The following is a 15,836-nucleotide window of genomic DNA, read 5'->3' as shown; positions in this document are numbered from 1 at the left end:
TTGTCACCAAACAGTAACGCGCGCACGGCCTCTTCCTCCGCACAGCCTCCTCCACCCGAGACCCTCGTCCTCGCCTTCACAGGTTGCCTGTCGACATCACCTTGCTCCCACCCACACCCCCCCCCCCCCCCCCCTCGAAGGACCAGCTCGAGGCCTTCAACTGCCTCCCTTTTGCACCCCCAACACCAGCTTCGTGTCGGTGGCATCTGCCTGGCAGCATGGATGGAGGCGGCCAACCCAACCTGCGGGTCACCAGTATGGCTCACCTCAAATGCCCCTGCCTTGAGCCTCAGACTGCCTACTAACACGACATAGTCATCGCCGCAGATGGTCTCTACAAGCGGGATGTCTTCCGTAGGTGCTCCATGTTGCAGTCAAACGAGTATGTGCTCACCCGTCTGGCGCAGGATTTCCGGATCCCTTCGCTGTAGCCACTATCAACGGCGAGCAGACGCGCACGACGAGTGTGATAAAAAAGACACTTAACCCGTATTGGAACGAGAGTTTTGACATGTACGTTCTGCCAGCACCATGGGAAGCAACACAGGTTCAATGACGCTAATACTCCTGTAGGAGGGTCACAGAAGACAGCGTGCTGGCGGTTCAGATATTTGACCAGAAGAAGTTTAAGAAGAAGGACCAGGGTTTCCTTGGAGTCATTAATGTGCGCATAGGCAGCGTTATCGACCTTGACGCTGGTGGTGACGGTAAGTATTTCCCCGACTAGCGGCTACCATTTACTGAGCCATGCCTGCTAGAAATGCTCACCCGCGACTTAAAGAAGTCAAACGACAACATGGTCGTGCACGGCAAACTGATCCTCAACCTCAGCACCAACCTGTCTGCCCCGATTAACCAGCCAGCACAGAGCGCGGCCGGCCGCCCGTCCTTATCGGCACACTCATCGGTCAACGGCATAGGCGCACAGGGTGCCTCGACCCCCCACCAATCTACCCAGAACCTCCACCCTGATATGTATCCTGGGCAGCGCCCCGTCCCCGCCAACCCCACACCGCAGCGTCTTAGTCAGCCAACCCCCGCGGTGCCCTCGAACCCCATGGCACCGCCGCCACCCCAGAACGGAGCACAGCCGAATCGGAGTGGATACAGTGCGTTTGAAGATGCCCAGGGACGTCTCCCCCCCGGCTGGGAGCGTAGGGAGGATCATTTGGGGAGGACATACTACGTTGATCATAACACCAGGCAGACAACCTGGATCAGGCCGGGTGCTGGTTTCAATGAGGCGGACCAGAGAACTGCTCTTGCAGCGCAGACTCAGCAGGAGCGCACTCGACATCAAAACCGTATGCTTCCCGAGGACCGCACTGGTGCAAATTCGCCAACCCTTTCGGAGCGTCAGCCATCTCCCCAAGGTCCTTCCTCCAATGCAGTGTCTATGATGGCAACTGGAGCTACCACCGCGGGGACCGGGGAACTTCCTTCCGGCTGGGAACAACGTCATACTCCTGAAGGACGTGCCTACTTTGTGGACCACAACACACGCACCACAACATGGGTAGACCCACGTCGCCAGCAGTATATTCGCATGTATGGCGGGCAGAATGCTAACAATAGTACCATTCAACAACAACCCGTCTCGCAGCTTGGGCCCTTGCCTTCTGGTTGGGAAATGCGACTTACGAATACCGCTAGGGTATACTTTGTGGACCACAACACCAAGACTACCACGTGGGATGACCCCCGACTGCCATCTTCCCTCGACCAGAACGTACCCCAGTACAAGCGTGATTTCCGCCGCAAGTTGATCTACTTCCGGTCGCAACCCGCTCTTCGCATTGTGTCTGGACAATGCCACGTTAAAGTTAGGAGAACCCACATATTCGAGGATTCGTATCACGAGATTATGAGGCAAAGTGCTGCAGATCTGAAAAAGCGACTGATGATCAAGTTTGACGGCGAAGACGGTCTAGATTATGGTGGCCTTTCTCGGTATGTTTACCTGGGGAGATAAATGGCAGCGGCGACTAACACAATGACAGAGAATTTTTCTTCCTCCTCTCGCACGAGATGTTCAATCCATTTTACTGTCTTTTCGAATACTCCGCTCACGACAACTACACCCTCCAGATCAATCCTCACTCCGGCATTAACCCTGAGCATCTCAACTACTTCAAATTCATTGGCCGTGTAGTAGGCCTAGCCATTTTCCACCGACGATTCCTGGATGCTTTCTTCATTGGAGCATTCTATAAGATGATTCTGAGGAAGAAGGTGTCGTTGCAGGACATGGAGGGGGTAGATGCCGACTTCCATCGTAATTTAGAGTGGATGCTGTAGGTATCCAAAGAAGACCCTTCGGGTTCCTAGCTAACATGTTCTAGGAATAACGATATCACGGATGCACTGGAACTAACTTTCTCCACGGAAGATGAGAGGTTCGGTGAAACCGTTAGCATTGAGCTGAAACCTGGTGGGGAGCACATTGAAGTGACGAATGAAAATAAGAGGGAATATGTCGAGTGAGCTGTCTTTTTTCACTTTCCGAACCTGTTCATCGCTAACTAAGCTAGCCTCATCACGGAATGGCGTATTCAAAAGCGAGTCGAGGAGCAATTCCAGGCATTCGTATCTGGGTTTCACGAACTGATTCCGGCTGATCTCGTCAATGTCTTCGACGAGCGTGAGCTTGAGCTCTTGATTGGAGGTATTGCGGATATCGACGTCGACGATTGGAAGAAGCACACCGACTACCGCGGCTATACAGAGAGCGACGAAGTTATTGTAAATTTCTGGAAGGTAGGTTGTTTGCCAATCAGCGATCTGTGCGCCGACGCTGACATGAACCTAGTGCATCCGGAGTTGGGACGCGGAGCAAAAATCCCGTTTGTTGCAATTCGCAACGGGAACATCACGTATTCCTGTCAATGGATTCAAGGATCTACAAGGAAGCGACGGGCCAAGAAGATTTACCATCGAAAAGGCCGGAGAACCCAATCAGTTACCCAAATCCCACACCTGGTACGTTCACAATTCCCACGTGACCACGAGTCTGTTGCAGGAACATAGAGCTAACATGTGTGCTTAGTTTCAATCGACTCGATCTCCCGCCGTACAAGTCGTACGACGCGCTCAACGGGAAACTTACGATCGCCGTCGAGGAAACTGTTGGGTTTGGCCAGGAATAGAGGACTTGCGCTTCGTATGCACGTGTGTGTTCATTAGGTCGGATCCAATCCCAAGAGTAGAAGTTAAATCGTCGTGTTCTGTGGTGGTGCCCGTGTACAAAAGAAGCGGAAAGAAGTCTCGGGTGGTTTTTGAAATGTCCCCCCCCCCCTCTCCCCACCACTTTTTCTGTGTTGAGGATTTGCGTATACTTAGGAAAGGAAAGGTCGTATTTTTCTGATGTGTATGGACCATGGAGATGCTTTTGAGTCAGTCTTAATGAAGGTTATTGAGAGCGCGTTGATGGGTTGATACGAGCGACTGCGAGGGGCGTTTGGGGGTCTTTTGTGCTTGGTGGTGCGGGTAGGAAAGGAAAGAGAAGCGGGAAGGGTTTGTTAGGTTGTTGGTAGCTGTTTGCATCGAGCGAGTGTGGAATGAAAGGCGTAAAGTCGGTAGTTGAACGCTGTGCTTTATCTGCTGAAGGATGAGATGGTGTTATCGTCCCAGCACATGCATGTTCGGTGACTTCTCGAGAGTGCAATTGATGAGATGATAATGATCGACTGTGCCGGGGCAGAGCCAGAGCCAGCGAGATCCGAGTGTCTTGAGATACCGCGGAATCGAAACACACAGACTTTGAGGCTGCTTTTACCCTTCTCCTTCTCGAGCCGCAATCATTTCGGTCGTGAGGGGATTGATTCGTTGTTGGAGACGGTGGCTTCGCTTCAAGGCGATGGCGACGGTGAAAGAGATGAGGGCGACGTTCAGGGGTTGATTGGCCGCGTGCACGGGTGTAAGGGGTGTCGCTCACTGTGATTGCAGAGTGTCGTGTGCTCAAGACGGACATCTTGCGGGCGTAGATGGATAGGAGTTGGAAGGGAACATGTCTGGAGATTCGACTCCAACCTAGTGACAGAGACAGTCCTTTTTGCAGACAGAAGCAAGGGGAGTTCGTCACGATATCATATGTAGATGCACGTCCCATCCTAGACGAAGAAACAGGAGCCTCTGGTCATCTCGCGTTCAGGGATGGTGGATCAAAACGAACGTCCATATCTTGGCAGGTCGGACCAATCATGTTTGCACTGGACACGAACGACCCCGATGGATCCACCAATGCGAGCCGAATGGCTGTCGTGTTTGGATGCACATGTGGTTTGAGTTGGCTACGGCGTTGAGAAAACGATGGGATGAGTGGATGGTGCTTGGACGAAGGTGTGGTTCCCATTGCTGGACCTCAGCTCTGCGATGCTTGATTGCATAGGACTGTTGTCAAGGTGCATTGGGTGGGAAGCAAATCAATACGTGGAGCACGTTGACTGCATCGGGGGAAGCACTTGGGAGGGTCGGGACCGCTAAGAATAGGGTTTCTCGATTCCATGGCCTGGCTTGATTCGGCTAGGACACAATATCGATTTGAGCTCAGATTTGTTAGTGCATCCGTGCCAGACCATGGCTGGGCTGGCTTGCAGCTGAGCGAGGGCCTTTCTTCCCTCTCGGTTTGGCTGCGTGAACCGATGGATGGGAATGGGGGGATTTCTGTTGTTTAAAATTCCGACCGTTCCCCCCCCGTGGCTCCAGTGCATCCATATTTCCCGTGTCCCTGATTGACGTGACTACAGCAACAGCTTCATTCCTCATCACACCCATCACTCGTTCTGGGTCCAACTTTGTAACCACCTTTTAATATTCACTCTCGCTCGACGAAAAACATTTTACGCTTAATACCACTTCTATATTAATTCAAAATGCGTTTCGCCGCTGTCGCTGTCGCTGCCCTGTCGATGTTCGGCTTTGCGGCTGCTCAGACTACTTCCGCTGCTGCTGCCAAACCGTCTAGTGGAGCTTGTCAAGCTCAGAAGTGAGTTTCTCCCCTATTTTCTGATGGGACGAATTGGATGGAGTCTGTCATTGGTGTTAGTGGTGTTCGAGGTGATGAGCAAGAATGGGTTTCACTGACGCGTTGTCAACTACAGTATCGTCGATGCCTGCTTGAAAACCATCCAGGGTCAAATCGACTCTTGCAAGGCCAACGACTGGATTTGTCTCTGCCAGCAATACACAAATCTCCTGACCTGCTACAATAACTGCCCAGATTCGGCTTCGCGTCCACCAGTCCAGAACCAGGTTACCCAGTACTGCGCCGCTGCTGCTCCGTAAGAATACCTTTTTCCTGCACCCAAGTATTCCTGGATAGATGGATGGGTGGATGATTAGAGGGGGGGGTAGATCAAATGCTAACAATTGCCAAAATAGTCTGCTATCCTCCAGCGCCGCCGCTGCCGCCACCGCTCCCCGCGCTTCCTCCGCCAGCGGCGCCCAAGCCACCACTCTCGCCGCCTCGGGCACCGGTGCCGCGGCTTCTGGTACCGCATCCAAAACTGCGACTGGTGCCGCAGCTTCGAAGACTGGAGCCGCTGGCGCAATTGCTGCGCCCGTTGGTGGTGTCTTTGCGGTTCTCTTCGGTGTTGCCGGCTTGTTGTAAGCGCGAGGTTGTTCGTCTGGTGTGAGCTTGTAGATGATATGTGGTGTGGAGGGATAAAATAGGGACTGGTGTTGGGAGAGGAAGGAAGGGAGGAAGTGGGGCGTGAAGTGATATACCGATAATCTTTAATCAATTTGAAGAATCGTGGATCTGTGAATACTGCTTTGGAGTGTGTTCGCTAGTCTATCAAATTGAACTTGTTGGTGTCAACATCTCAGTGCCTTTCAGAGAGAGAAGGGTTGAGAATTGAGGGAGCGAATAATGCACCCAGAAGCTGTTACAAACTGCCTGTTTAACTAATAAGCCACACCTAGGACTTGGTATTGGATACAGTATTGGATACAGTATGGGATAGTCTGTAGAATTGAGTTGGTGGTTTTCTTATCTTGGGGCATGATGGAGAAGGTTTGGTTGAGTGTATTATGCACTCCAGACGGCGCGGTTACCACCTCAAAATTGGGGTCGTGGCGCCAAAGCCATCAGGGTTAATTCCAGCGGCGTCCCGAGTTTGCTCTCCCACAGTCCGACTTCTTCATTTCACGGTTCATGTTTAGCAGAGGCTTATTAAGCTAGGTAGAGAGCTCTCATTGCGAAGGCGTGTTGTCTCAACAAGCTCTTGAAGGATGCACTCGCGCGGCGGAGGATGGTGCGCACCCTTGTGTGTGATCTCATTGGTTGGACGGCCCAAGTATTCAACCCTCGCCTAGCTGCTGCTAAGGACCTCGAATGGACCTCGAATTGAACTGCTCTTAAGCTCCATATCTTGAATCCCCGAGGAATATCTCAGAGATCAAATCCTTGTGCTGTCTGCCTAACGATACAATATGCGGGATGTTTCGGTCTCGTCGCCGTGCCCTCCCGGAGTGAGAAATTGCTCAGATCACGCAGCCAACGAAGTACACTTCCGGGGGCCAAGACATTCTAGTGACGACATGGCGTTCTCCTCTCCGCATTTTCTCCCCTCCTCACCAATGGCGCGTGTTGGGCCTGTGAGCCGTCCCAACACTGGCAAGATTGAATCATCCTCTTGCCATGCGAGGCTCCACATCGCTTGGCTCTCGCACTGTTTTTCCAGCCCGCGCACGGCAGATTCTGGGGCTCATCAGACCCTCTGCCTGCAAGCCTCAAAGGGCCTTCATCCGCCGCTTCCCCATCCGTGCCCTGGTTGCTGCTACCATCCTCCCGGGCTGCCCTGTCAGACGTCATTTCCCTCGTGCTTCAACTGACGCACTTCATTGCAAACAAAGAGAGGTTCTATGAGAAGAACCACCCTCCCGCCTAGTCGTCGGTATCATGGTCTGCAGCAGACCGGTTGAGAAGGCGAAGACACGATGGCGAAAGACTTTGCAACAAGAGGCCCGGCGGTGCTGGCCGTGACAGCAACCACGCTAGCGCTCTGCACTGTATTTGTTGTGCTGAGGTTGATATCGCGGTTCGCCATCGTCAGGAAGCCAGGATGGGACGACTACACTATGATTTTGGCATGGATTATGGCCTTTGGCACGTCTTTTAGCATCTGCTATGGCACTTCTGTGGGTCTGGGAAGGCACGAAGTGAACGTGCCGCAGGATTGGGATTCAGCTTTGAAGAAGTCGGAATATGTCTTCTCGGTCCTATATGTACGTACTCGGCTCGGGATATACTTGAGATATGTGCTAAGACATGCAGAATCCGGCGTTGATGGCAACCAAGACATCCATCCTCATGTTCTATCTCACCCTGTCGAAAACACAGAAGATCTTCCGCTGGTCGACAGTTGCCACACTTGTTGTTGTTAATGTGGGCGGTTTGGCCTTGACACTGCTCAATATCCTGCAGTGTTCACCTGTCTATGCGGCTTTCAAGACTCCAGTGCCGGCTTCGGCGTCCTGCACCGACATTGTTACCATTTATCTCTCTTCAGCACCCCTGAATATCATCACGGACCTGGCCATTTTGTTTCTGCCGATGCCCATTCTTACCGGCATGCGACTACCAAGGAAACAGAAGGCAATCCTAGTCATTACCTTTGGATTTGGTGTTTTCGTTGCCGTCGTCGATGTGGTTCGAATAGCGTATCTCCAATCCGCCGCCAGGAACCATCTTAGCGATATTCAGGAGCACAAGTCACCCTCTGGAAGCGATTCACGGAACAAGGCTGGCGATTTCCCCTGGTACGCTTCTCTATCCTTCATGTGGTCTGCCATCGAGATTAACGTAGGAGTCATGTGCGGTTGTGTCCCTGCCATGAAGCCTTTAGTGTCTCGTTTTATCCCTCGCTGGATCCACGACAACACCATGAGAGAGAAATCTGCCACCGCTACGGGCGATAGCATTCATCCAGATATTTTTGATACCCGCAGACGATCGAATCTACCTAACTCCGAGGAGTCACCAATGAGAAAACCTCCTCCAGCGCTAGGTGGCGCAATTAAACCTATGGGCATGATGGACTTCTTGACTACTCCTAACATTAATGAATTGCCGAATCCCAATCAAACGAACACGGTTGCAATGTTTGCCACCACCGCTTGTACGCGGCAGAGATCTGCTACTTTCTTTGATTTTGTGGACCTAGAGAGAAGGAAGAACATTACTTTGATGAGCAACCGGGAGTCTATCTACCCCATCCTCATGGTCACCGTTCTGTTCTTCGTGTGGGGATTCGCCTATGGTCTTCTCGATACACTAAATGCCCGGTTCCAGGAAGTTGCGAATATGACCAGTGGTCAGACACTTGGTCAACACAGCGCATACTACCTGGGGTACATCATTGGACCTCTTACATTTGGTAGGGTAGTCTTCCGTCGTTGGGGTTTCAAGGCCTGCTACACTGTAGGTCTTATTATCTACGCCTGTGGGACCCTCGTATTCTGGCCTTCCGCTGTGTTGACATCCTTCCCCGCATTCCTGATTTCAAACTTTATCGTTGGCCTTGGCCTTTCTACTCTCGAGATCAGTGCCAACCCATTTATCGCGCTCTGTGGGCCTCCCGAGCACGCGGAGGTGAGACTCAACCTTTCCCAGGCAGTCCAAGCGATTGGAAGTATCGTCTCTCCACTACTAGCTAAGAAAGTCCTGTTCAAAGCTTCTGCTGATAGCCTTATCGACGTCCAGTGGACATACCTGGGTATCTCATTCTTCACCATAATTCTCGCCATTGTATATTATTACGTACCGCTACCCGAAGCCACTGACGAGGATTTGGAAGAGGCTAGTGCACGTATACCCACACCTCTGGAAGCCACTGTGGCATCATCACACATCACAGTTATCTGGATTACCCTTGCGTTGGGAGTCTTTTCTGAATTTTGCTACGTCGGCGGACAGGAGTCAGTTTCGACAAGTTTTGCAGAGTACTTGCAACTTGTCACCCCCTCTCTCGACTACGTTAACCACCAGGCAGTCGGCCACACCGCATTTGCCGCCTCTCGCTTCTTCGCTGCGGCCATTGGTGTCTGGGTCAAACCACGTTACCTTCTTCTGTTCGCCTACACTGGTGCCATTGCATTCGCAGCAGCTTGTATGAATGGGTCTCGAGCGACACCAGCAGCACTGCTCGTCATGGTCATGTTCTTCGAAGGCCCCATCTTCTCACTCGTTTACGCCCAAGCATTGCGTGGATGGGGTAAACACACGAAAGATGCTGCAATCCTACTCACAGCCGCCATTGGCGGTGGGGGAGTCTTCCCACCGATTTTCTACGGCGTTCAGCAGTCACATAATGCACAATATGCATACTGCGTTGTCGTCGCTACCTTCGCTTTCGGCATGATCTTCCCTCTCTGGATAAACGTTCATCCCACGGCCAGACAGATTGTAGACCCAATGAAAGACGAGCAGACAAGACGAGCTTCGCAGCTAGAAGAAGAAAGACGCGATTTTGCCCAAACAGGGGAGAAACGGCATAAGAGGTGGAGTAGTAGTATTCGCAAGAGGTTTGGTAGGGAGAAAGATGAGTTTCCTGTCATTGAACATAGGGAGAAGAGCAATTGGCCCGATGGCAACGTTCCGAACGGAAGCCCAAGCAGAAGCTAATGCTGTTGCTATGCATTATGATTTACGAATTTAGGACGTTTCATGTTATTTCATGTTATGAGCATTGCATCACTACCAAACTGGCGTCTTTTTGGGGAGAGAAAAGGAGTGGCGCAGTGTCATGGGAGGTGGACTGTTATTTACGAGCAGGGGAAGATACCTGTGATTAGATGTTTTATATATTGTTTATCGTTAATGCTATAAACTAGTATCATGCCACCATAGCTATGGCTAACTTGCATTGGAGCCTCGCTACATTTGCTTGCTGAACAACAGCCAAACTCAGGTCATTACCGAACCCCAGGCTGTTATAACCACAATGCCAGTTCGACCTCGCCTAGGCGCCTCCATCAGAGATCTGACTAGAGATTCCCTTGTCAGCATCTCATAATATCGGGCTCGGCCCTGAACCACTTGTCCTCCGCAGAACTCCAGTTTCGTCATCAGCTATTAAATCGTTCCGATGGTCATGAAGTTGGAATACGTAGGCAAAGGATTGTCAAGTATGAATATGAATATGAGGTTCTGCAAGAGTTCCCAGACTTGTTATTGGGTGAAAATGGACATGGTTTCGGCTATTCATAGCCGCACTGACAAGTATGGTCGCCCCTCGTTCCCCATGCGGCAGCAACCTCGGCTCGCCCGCCCTTTTTCACATTCAAGCTTACCGTGGGGATGCAACTAGCATCTGGCCTTTATTATTCCGAGAGCGCAACCTCACTTAAGCTTTTAAATCGCTTTTCTGCAAAAGTCTACCTCAGCTCGTGCCTGCTTCTATTTCGTTGATCTTCATCTCAACCCCCTCTTCGCACCATCTCAGTACCTACGTCACCTATCAGCTCCAGCTTCAAGACGAGAAAGAGATAGCTCACCCATTGACCCACCATGGTGTCCCAAAAACAGCCCGTCTACGTCCTCGGCGTAGGTATGACCAAATTCATCAAACCGCGTGGCAAAGTCGACTATCCAGAGCTCGGTTTCGAGGCAGGTATAAAAGCGATGCTCGACGCCCACATCAACTACGATGATGTCGACCAAGGCGTAGCCTGCTATTGCTACGGTGACTCTACATGTGGCCAGCGTGTCTTCTACCAGTTCGGCATGACGGGCATCCCTATATATAATGTGAATAATAACTGCTCAACCGGCAGCACGGGATTGTATATGGGCAGAAATATGATTGCGCATGGCGCTGCAGATTGTGTACTCGTGGTCGGGTTTGAGAAGATGTTTCCCGGCAGTTTGCAGTCGTTCTTTCAGGATCGGGCGAATCCGACAGGGACGGCGGGGTTGATGATGAAGGAGACGAGAGGAGTTACGAAGGCACCAGGAGCGGCGCAGATGTTTGGGAATGCGGGGAGGGAACATATGGAGAAGTGAGTCTGCTGCTACAACATCCCTGTTCTGATAGTTGATACTAATTGTATGGATAGGTATGGTTCCAGACATGAGGACTTTGCTGAAATTGCCCGTGTAAACCACGCCCACTCCAAGAACAACCCATACTCTCAATTCCAAGACGAATACACCCTCGAGCAAATTATGAAAGCACCTATGATCCATGCCCCCCTGACCAAACTCCAATGCTGCCCGACATCCGACGGTTCCGCCGCCGCTGTCCTCGTCTCCCAGGCCTTCCTAGACGCACGCCCAGAGCTCAAATCCCAAGCCATCCTCATCGCAGGCCAATGTCTCGCTACGGACAAGCCAGACCTATTCAATCGGTCCGCCATCGAACTCATCGGCTACTCAATGTCGGAACTCGCCGCAAACACGGCATTAAAAGAAGCCAACGTCTCGCCTTCCGAAGTGAAAGTCTGCGAACTCCACGACTGTTTCTCCGCCAACGAAATGGTAACCATTGAGGCGCTCGGTCTTGCCCCCCGAGGCAAAGCCCACGAGCTCATCCGCAAAGGCGGCATCACGTACGGCGGCCAAGTCGTCATCAACCCCTCCGGCGGCCTGATCTCCAAGGGTCACCCCCTCGGCGCAACAGGTCTCGCGCAATGTGCAGAACTAGTCTGGCATATGCGCGGCTGGGCTAACAACCGCTCTGTCAAAGACACCACTGTCGCTCTCCAGCACAATCTCGGCCTTGGCGGTGCGGTGGTGGTTACGGTGTATAAGCGCGCAGATGGCAAGGCTGCTACAGATGTACCGAATTCGGAGGTCGGCAAGATGAATGGCTTGGGGTATAATCCTGCAGTTGAGGCGAAAGGGTTTACGAAAGCGCATGTAGATCAGGTGAGAAGTAAGAAGGCGAGGAGTGAGTGGGCGATTCAGGATATTGAGCAGAAGGTTGAGGCGAGGTTTTAGGTGAGATGACTGGCATTTTGGTGTTTGGGGGATTAGTTGTACATATTTATAAGAGTATTAAGAATGATTTGTTTTACTATTAAATTTTCCAGTAATGGTATAATAGGTACACTCGGGCGGATTGACTGAGTGCTACATAATACGATGAATATGACGGGCAGCATCGGAGAATCGGCCTCGGGAAGAGGAAAAAAATGAACTTAGACAAGTTGGCTTCCTTTAATTCATATACTAATCCCCACCAGCCATTACCTTTCTTCGCTCAGCCAGGTAACAAGATATAATATCAAAGAGGCCGGTTGATATAGAATCTCAAGACAACAGAAACAATAGTTGACCTCGAAATCAGGAGCGATTCATTTGCAACTAACTTCCCATATCGTCTAAGGTTTCGCATTGACTTTCCATGTCCTTTTACATCCATATAACTCATCCCTTCCGAATACGTCTCAATCTCGAGTAGTTGTAAGATTAGTTTCTCCCAGTCACTTGTGACGCAGTATGCTAGTATGTATATGTAACTAGCCACCTGTTGACAAAAGAGGGAAAGACGGAAAGAAATGAGGGCAGCGAAGTCCGTGACGACTAATGTATACACTTTAACTCCCGTACTGCGACTTCCAGACCTATAATATGGGGCCTATCTGTAAAGTTTAATGAACAAATTTAACGGCTCAATATCCACCAAGACTCTCAGAGGGCCGAAATGACCTAGGGCTCTAGTTAGCTAAAAGTGTATTGAGGATGCTTAAATCTGTTGTTTCTTAGTGTTTTAGTCTATCTATTCACAGTCTGCAGTCCTAGAAATACCTATCGCAAACCACTTTTTATTGCAGAGTCGTCCATGTACGCGTCTTGGTGCCTCACAGGCCTCATCTAGTTGATCAGATGCCTATGTCGACCATTTTGCGCAGTCTTGTAGGCTGCAGAAGTCGAGGGCCCTTTATACCGTGAGAGTACACCATCTGTGACTGAAGATTAATCGCAGTTCCTAGGAAATCGCAATCGTAACGCTAGCGTGGACTTTGTAATTGACTGCGATAATATATGGCTATTAGACATAAAACAGGTGCTGTCATCAGCGCAATTGTCTTACTAAGTAAAGAACAAGACTACGTGACAAGGCAACCGGATGCTGCTAAAGCGTAGGCTCATGGCGCGGATTTAACGCTTCTAGAGGAGCAGGGAAATGTAACCTGCCTTATAATCTTAACTGTTTCGACTAGAGTACGGCGCACTTTAATTAAATCGTTCTACCCGTGCAGATCTCGTGAGCCATACCAGTTACTACACGTACACCTACCTCTTCTCCCCACTGCCGACGAACGTGCACAAAATCTCACCCGTACAGGTCTCAAAATTGCTCAGTCTTACAGTACTCCGCCTCGTTGGAAGCGCTGCGTTGGTATTCAGGCCCAGAAAGTCGTCTTGTTTGATTATCGAAGATGGGCTGTCGAGACGAAATGATATTCACCACCTCAACTCCTGAGCGAACTAGGAATGTAAATAATCATCAAGAGAATACAAGTTTCGGACGACTCGGCACTGCAACTTGCCTTTCTTCTCTGCCCAGTCTGCCCTGAGGTTGCCCCCCCTATTCCACACAACAGCAATTCTCAAGCCCAGACTTCCGTGACTCAATTCATGGAAAGTGTTCACTAAGCCTAAAAAAGCATACTGAAATTACAAGAAACAGTCTATAGATCTTTGGTGAAGGAACTCCGTCGTTGAGGTGGTAAGACAAGAAAGTAATACCACAGGGAAGGCCAGCATTGAACGAGAGTTGGGACTTGAGAAGAATAACAATAGAATTGATGTATCAAGAACCAAAATAGAAAACATTGAGAAAGATAATGGGAACGCTCTAGAGAGTGGACGACGTTTTGCATGTTATACATACTAATGGTAGTAGGTTCAAGAAGCTCTTCATAGACGTTGGGACGAAGCTTTGCTGTGGTTGCTGCGATAGAAGGGAATAAACAGCAACGACGTGACAACAACGAAAATGAGTTATATTTTGTCCATACCCGAATGAAGAAAGAATGGAGAAATCATCTCTACCGTGCGTGGATCTTTAGGGGCTTTAGTGAGCAGGGTTAAAGAGGTGCACTACGGGGCAGCGTCGGCAGTATGACAGTCTCGAACCATTGCAAGAGGGGAAGACGGAACAACATCCGCAACGGAGAATGAAGAGGTGTTGGAACTGTCGGATAGATGGTCTCGATCTCAATTCGATCTCCAATCACCCAGTCCCCTCACCAACTGCCGTCTCGATGACCCTCCATCACTCCATCATCTCTCGATAGTCGCCGCGCGACGATCCAACCACGATGTTCCAAGCGACCAATCATCGACCCCGCGATCTCACCACTCCGTCGTCATGATCACCCTGTTTCCCCTCATAAATCATCCCACTACCAGCGCTATCGCAAGTAGACAATCGCAGCAGGACCGGCGATTTCGTCGAATGCGAATTATCAGATTACCCTAAAGCCTGGTTACTGGCTGTTGCGACATGCAGACGGTGATCGTGATGATTATGGCCTGAGGAAATGATCATGGTGGAGTCGCTCGCGATCCATTATATCCACAACCCCACGTTCCAGACCCAAACAACCTCGTGACTCTGCTCATCAGGGTCCAGGGCGAGTGAGTGAAGTGAGACTGCCTTCCATCATTGCCAATGCCAAGCAAGGGAAAACAGGCCAGAATGAACCAAGTTACATGATGATGACGGCATGTCATGAGAAATTCCAATTGGCGCTTGACCAACATAAGCGCATTCTAAAGGGAACTCCTTTCATTGGAGGTTGCGTGACGAGGTGACGAAGAGTTGTACTTCCTAGCGAAGGGTAAATTAGAATGGTTCTTATCGATATGGGTGTGAATATCATCACCGTTGTTGCTAGTTATCGATAAGCCTTCACTAACCACGTAACCCGTGCTTAAAAAACGAACAAGTCGCATGACGACACGACCTTTCGAGACTTGAGTCCAATTCGGCCGAGTATCGCCGAAAACTCGGTGTTACGCCGAAAACTCCAGTCCATGCATCCTTCTCTAATCAAATCACTTCTCTGATTATTCTTCCAGGCGAATAAATTCTATCGTTGCTCGAGTGTCTGCAACTCCATTGGAAACGTGCGTCGTACAAAGCATCGAGCCAGTGGGGCACCAACCCCCAAAACTCTCGTTGCGCTGCACCGCTAACTCACGCCCCGCATACCCGCGGAAGTGCTGTCTGGATCTTAGATCCAGATCCAGCACTTGGCTTCTGACATGCATGCAACCACCGCGTCCCTCCTCTGCTGAGATTTTGCGGAAAAGGGGTGTACTCGGGTCTAGATTCTTAATTTTACAATAGCGGGAGCACACAATTGATTGTTCAGGGCTCTATCAGCTCGGTCGGTGCCAGGTGTGGTGGCGCTTGCGCGGTTCTCCTGCAAGGCTGTTAATGAGAGGCTAGGGTTGTGCGACTGCGTGCTGTATCTATATTTCTATTTGTCCCAGTGATTTAATAGCTGCATGTTAGAAAGGTGGTGCAGCGTACAGCACAACCTCCACAGAGTCGAGACCCTTCAAGTCTTGATATTGAATCGTACAAGATCACGAGGGAGTGCATGTAGGGCCGCGTATCTAGAGTATTCCTTTGCGTTCAAGGATTAGTATTCTAAGCTAGCTAGCTATCCTATCTATTCGTACATCCGAAGTGCTCCCTTGCATTTTCGAGGGGTATCATACTAAAGGAAAGGTGGTGGTACATTTGCCTAGTTACCTGGGCAGATGGAAGTGCAGGGTGCTTTTTGGGGACGAGTACATGATTACAAGACCGCTAGGTCAAGGGACGAATCGTTGTACGGCATACGAAACTTGGAGAAAAGAATAGACTGGATGA

General features: G+C 50.5%; 5 protein-coding genes across 5 annotated transcripts; 4 read left to right on the top strand and 1 right to left on the bottom strand.

Annotated features, from left to right (window-relative positions):
• Positions 1-106: 106 nt before the first annotated feature.
• On the top strand, positions 107-3,609 carry BDR25DRAFT_305805 (HECT-domain-containing protein). The gene is made up of 10 exons (XM_033690491.1): positions 107-255; positions 316-354; positions 408-513; positions 574-707; positions 759-1,950; positions 2,001-2,294; positions 2,343-2,480; positions 2,532-2,757; positions 2,810-2,979; positions 3,047-3,609. Exons 1-10 carry the CDS (start codon positions 219-221, stop codon positions 3,144-3,146), a joined length of 2,436 nt encoding a protein of 811 aa, XP_033543821.1. The 5' UTR covers positions 107-218; the 3' UTR covers positions 3,147-3,609.
• On the bottom strand, positions 3,219-4,293 carry BDR25DRAFT_72017 (uncharacterized protein). Its single transcript, XM_033698950.1, has one exon. The coding sequence runs from the start codon at positions 4,106-4,108 to the stop codon at positions 3,410-3,412; it is 699 nt and encodes a 232-aa protein (XP_033543820.1). The 5' UTR covers positions 4,109-4,293; the 3' UTR covers positions 3,219-3,409.
• A 343-nt stretch (positions 4,294-4,636) lies between these two features.
• On the top strand, positions 4,637-5,891 carry BDR25DRAFT_305804 (uncharacterized protein). The gene is made up of 3 exons (XM_033690490.1): positions 4,637-4,984; positions 5,100-5,279; positions 5,380-5,891. Exons 1-3 carry the CDS (start codon positions 4,872-4,874, stop codon positions 5,606-5,608), a joined length of 522 nt encoding a protein of 173 aa, XP_033543819.1. The 5' UTR covers positions 4,637-4,871; the 3' UTR covers positions 5,609-5,891.
• A 704-nt stretch (positions 5,892-6,595) lies between these two features.
• On the top strand, positions 6,596-9,825 carry BDR25DRAFT_336161 (MFS monosaccharide transporter-like protein). The gene is made up of 2 exons (XM_033693076.1): positions 6,596-7,227; positions 7,277-9,825. The coding sequence occupies exons 1-2, from the start codon at positions 6,940-6,942 to the stop codon at positions 9,623-9,625; spliced, it is 2,637 nt and encodes an 878-aa protein (XP_033543818.1). The 5' UTR covers positions 6,596-6,939; the 3' UTR covers positions 9,626-9,825.
• A 478-nt stretch (positions 9,826-10,303) lies between these two features.
• Positions 10,304-12,023, top strand: BDR25DRAFT_267732 (non-specific lipid-transfer protein). The gene is made up of 2 exons (XM_033687064.1): positions 10,304-11,001; positions 11,059-12,023. The coding sequence occupies exons 1-2, from the start codon at positions 10,511-10,513 to the stop codon at positions 11,939-11,941; spliced, it is 1,374 nt and encodes a 457-aa protein (XP_033543817.1). The 5' UTR covers positions 10,304-10,510; the 3' UTR covers positions 11,942-12,023.
• Positions 12,024-15,836: the final 3,813 nt, after the last annotated feature.

This window comes from Lindgomyces ingoldianus, assembly GCF_010093535.1.
Source record: "Lindgomyces ingoldianus strain ATCC 200398 unplaced genomic scaffold BDR25scaffold_31, whole genome shotgun sequence".
Taxonomy (NCBI): domain Eukaryota; kingdom Fungi; phylum Ascomycota; class Dothideomycetes; order Pleosporales; family Lindgomycetaceae; genus Lindgomyces; species Lindgomyces ingoldianus.
The sequence above is the reverse complement of the archived record's forward strand: the minus strand, read 5'-3'. Positions and strand labels throughout refer to the sequence as shown.

What these genes read in the sequence shown, in the direction of transcription:
- BDR25DRAFT_305804 (XM_033690490.1), top strand. Translation starts at nt 4,872, where the DNA reads ATGCGTTTCGCCGCTGTCGCTGTCGCTGCCCTGTCGATGTTCGGCTTT. An exon ending in GGAGCTTGTCAAGCTCAGAA is followed by an intron (nt 4,985 to 5,099) that starts GTGAGTTTCTCC and finishes TGTCAACTACAG; the next exon opens with TATCGTCGATGCCTGCTTGA. An exon ending in TACTGCGCCGCTGCTGCTCC is followed by an intron (nt 5,280 to 5,379) that starts GTAAGAATACCT and finishes TTGCCAAAATAG; the next exon opens with TCTGCTATCCTCCAGCGCCG.
- BDR25DRAFT_267732 (XM_033687064.1), top strand. Translation starts at nt 10,511, where the DNA reads ATGGTGTCCCAAAAACAGCCCGTCTACGTCCTCGGCGTAGGTATGACC. An exon ending in GGGAGGGAACATATGGAGAA is followed by an intron (nt 11,002 to 11,058) that starts GTGAGTCTGCTG and finishes TTGTATGGATAG; the next exon opens with GTATGGTTCCAGACATGAGG.
- BDR25DRAFT_72017 (XM_033698950.1), bottom strand. Translation starts at nt 4,108, where the DNA reads ATGGGACGTGCATCTACATATGATATCGTGACGAACTCCCCTTGCTTC.
- BDR25DRAFT_305805 (XM_033690491.1), top strand. Translation starts at nt 219, where the DNA reads ATGGATGGAGGCGGCCAACCCAACCTGCGGGTCACCA. An exon ending in TGGAACGAGAGTTTTGACAT is followed by an intron (nt 514 to 573) that starts GTACGTTCTGCC and finishes ATACTCCTGTAG; the next exon opens with GAGGGTCACAGAAGACAGCG. An exon ending in AATAAGAGGGAATATGTCGA is followed by an intron (nt 2,481 to 2,531) that starts GTGAGCTGTCTT and finishes TAACTAAGCTAG; the next exon opens with CCTCATCACGGAATGGCGTA.
- BDR25DRAFT_336161 (XM_033693076.1), top strand. Translation starts at nt 6,940, where the DNA reads ATGGCGAAAGACTTTGCAACAAGAGGCCCGGCGGTGCTGGCCGTGACA. An exon ending in ATGTCTTCTCGGTCCTATAT is followed by an intron (nt 7,228 to 7,276) that starts GTACGTACTCGG and finishes TAAGACATGCAG; the next exon opens with AATCCGGCGTTGATGGCAAC.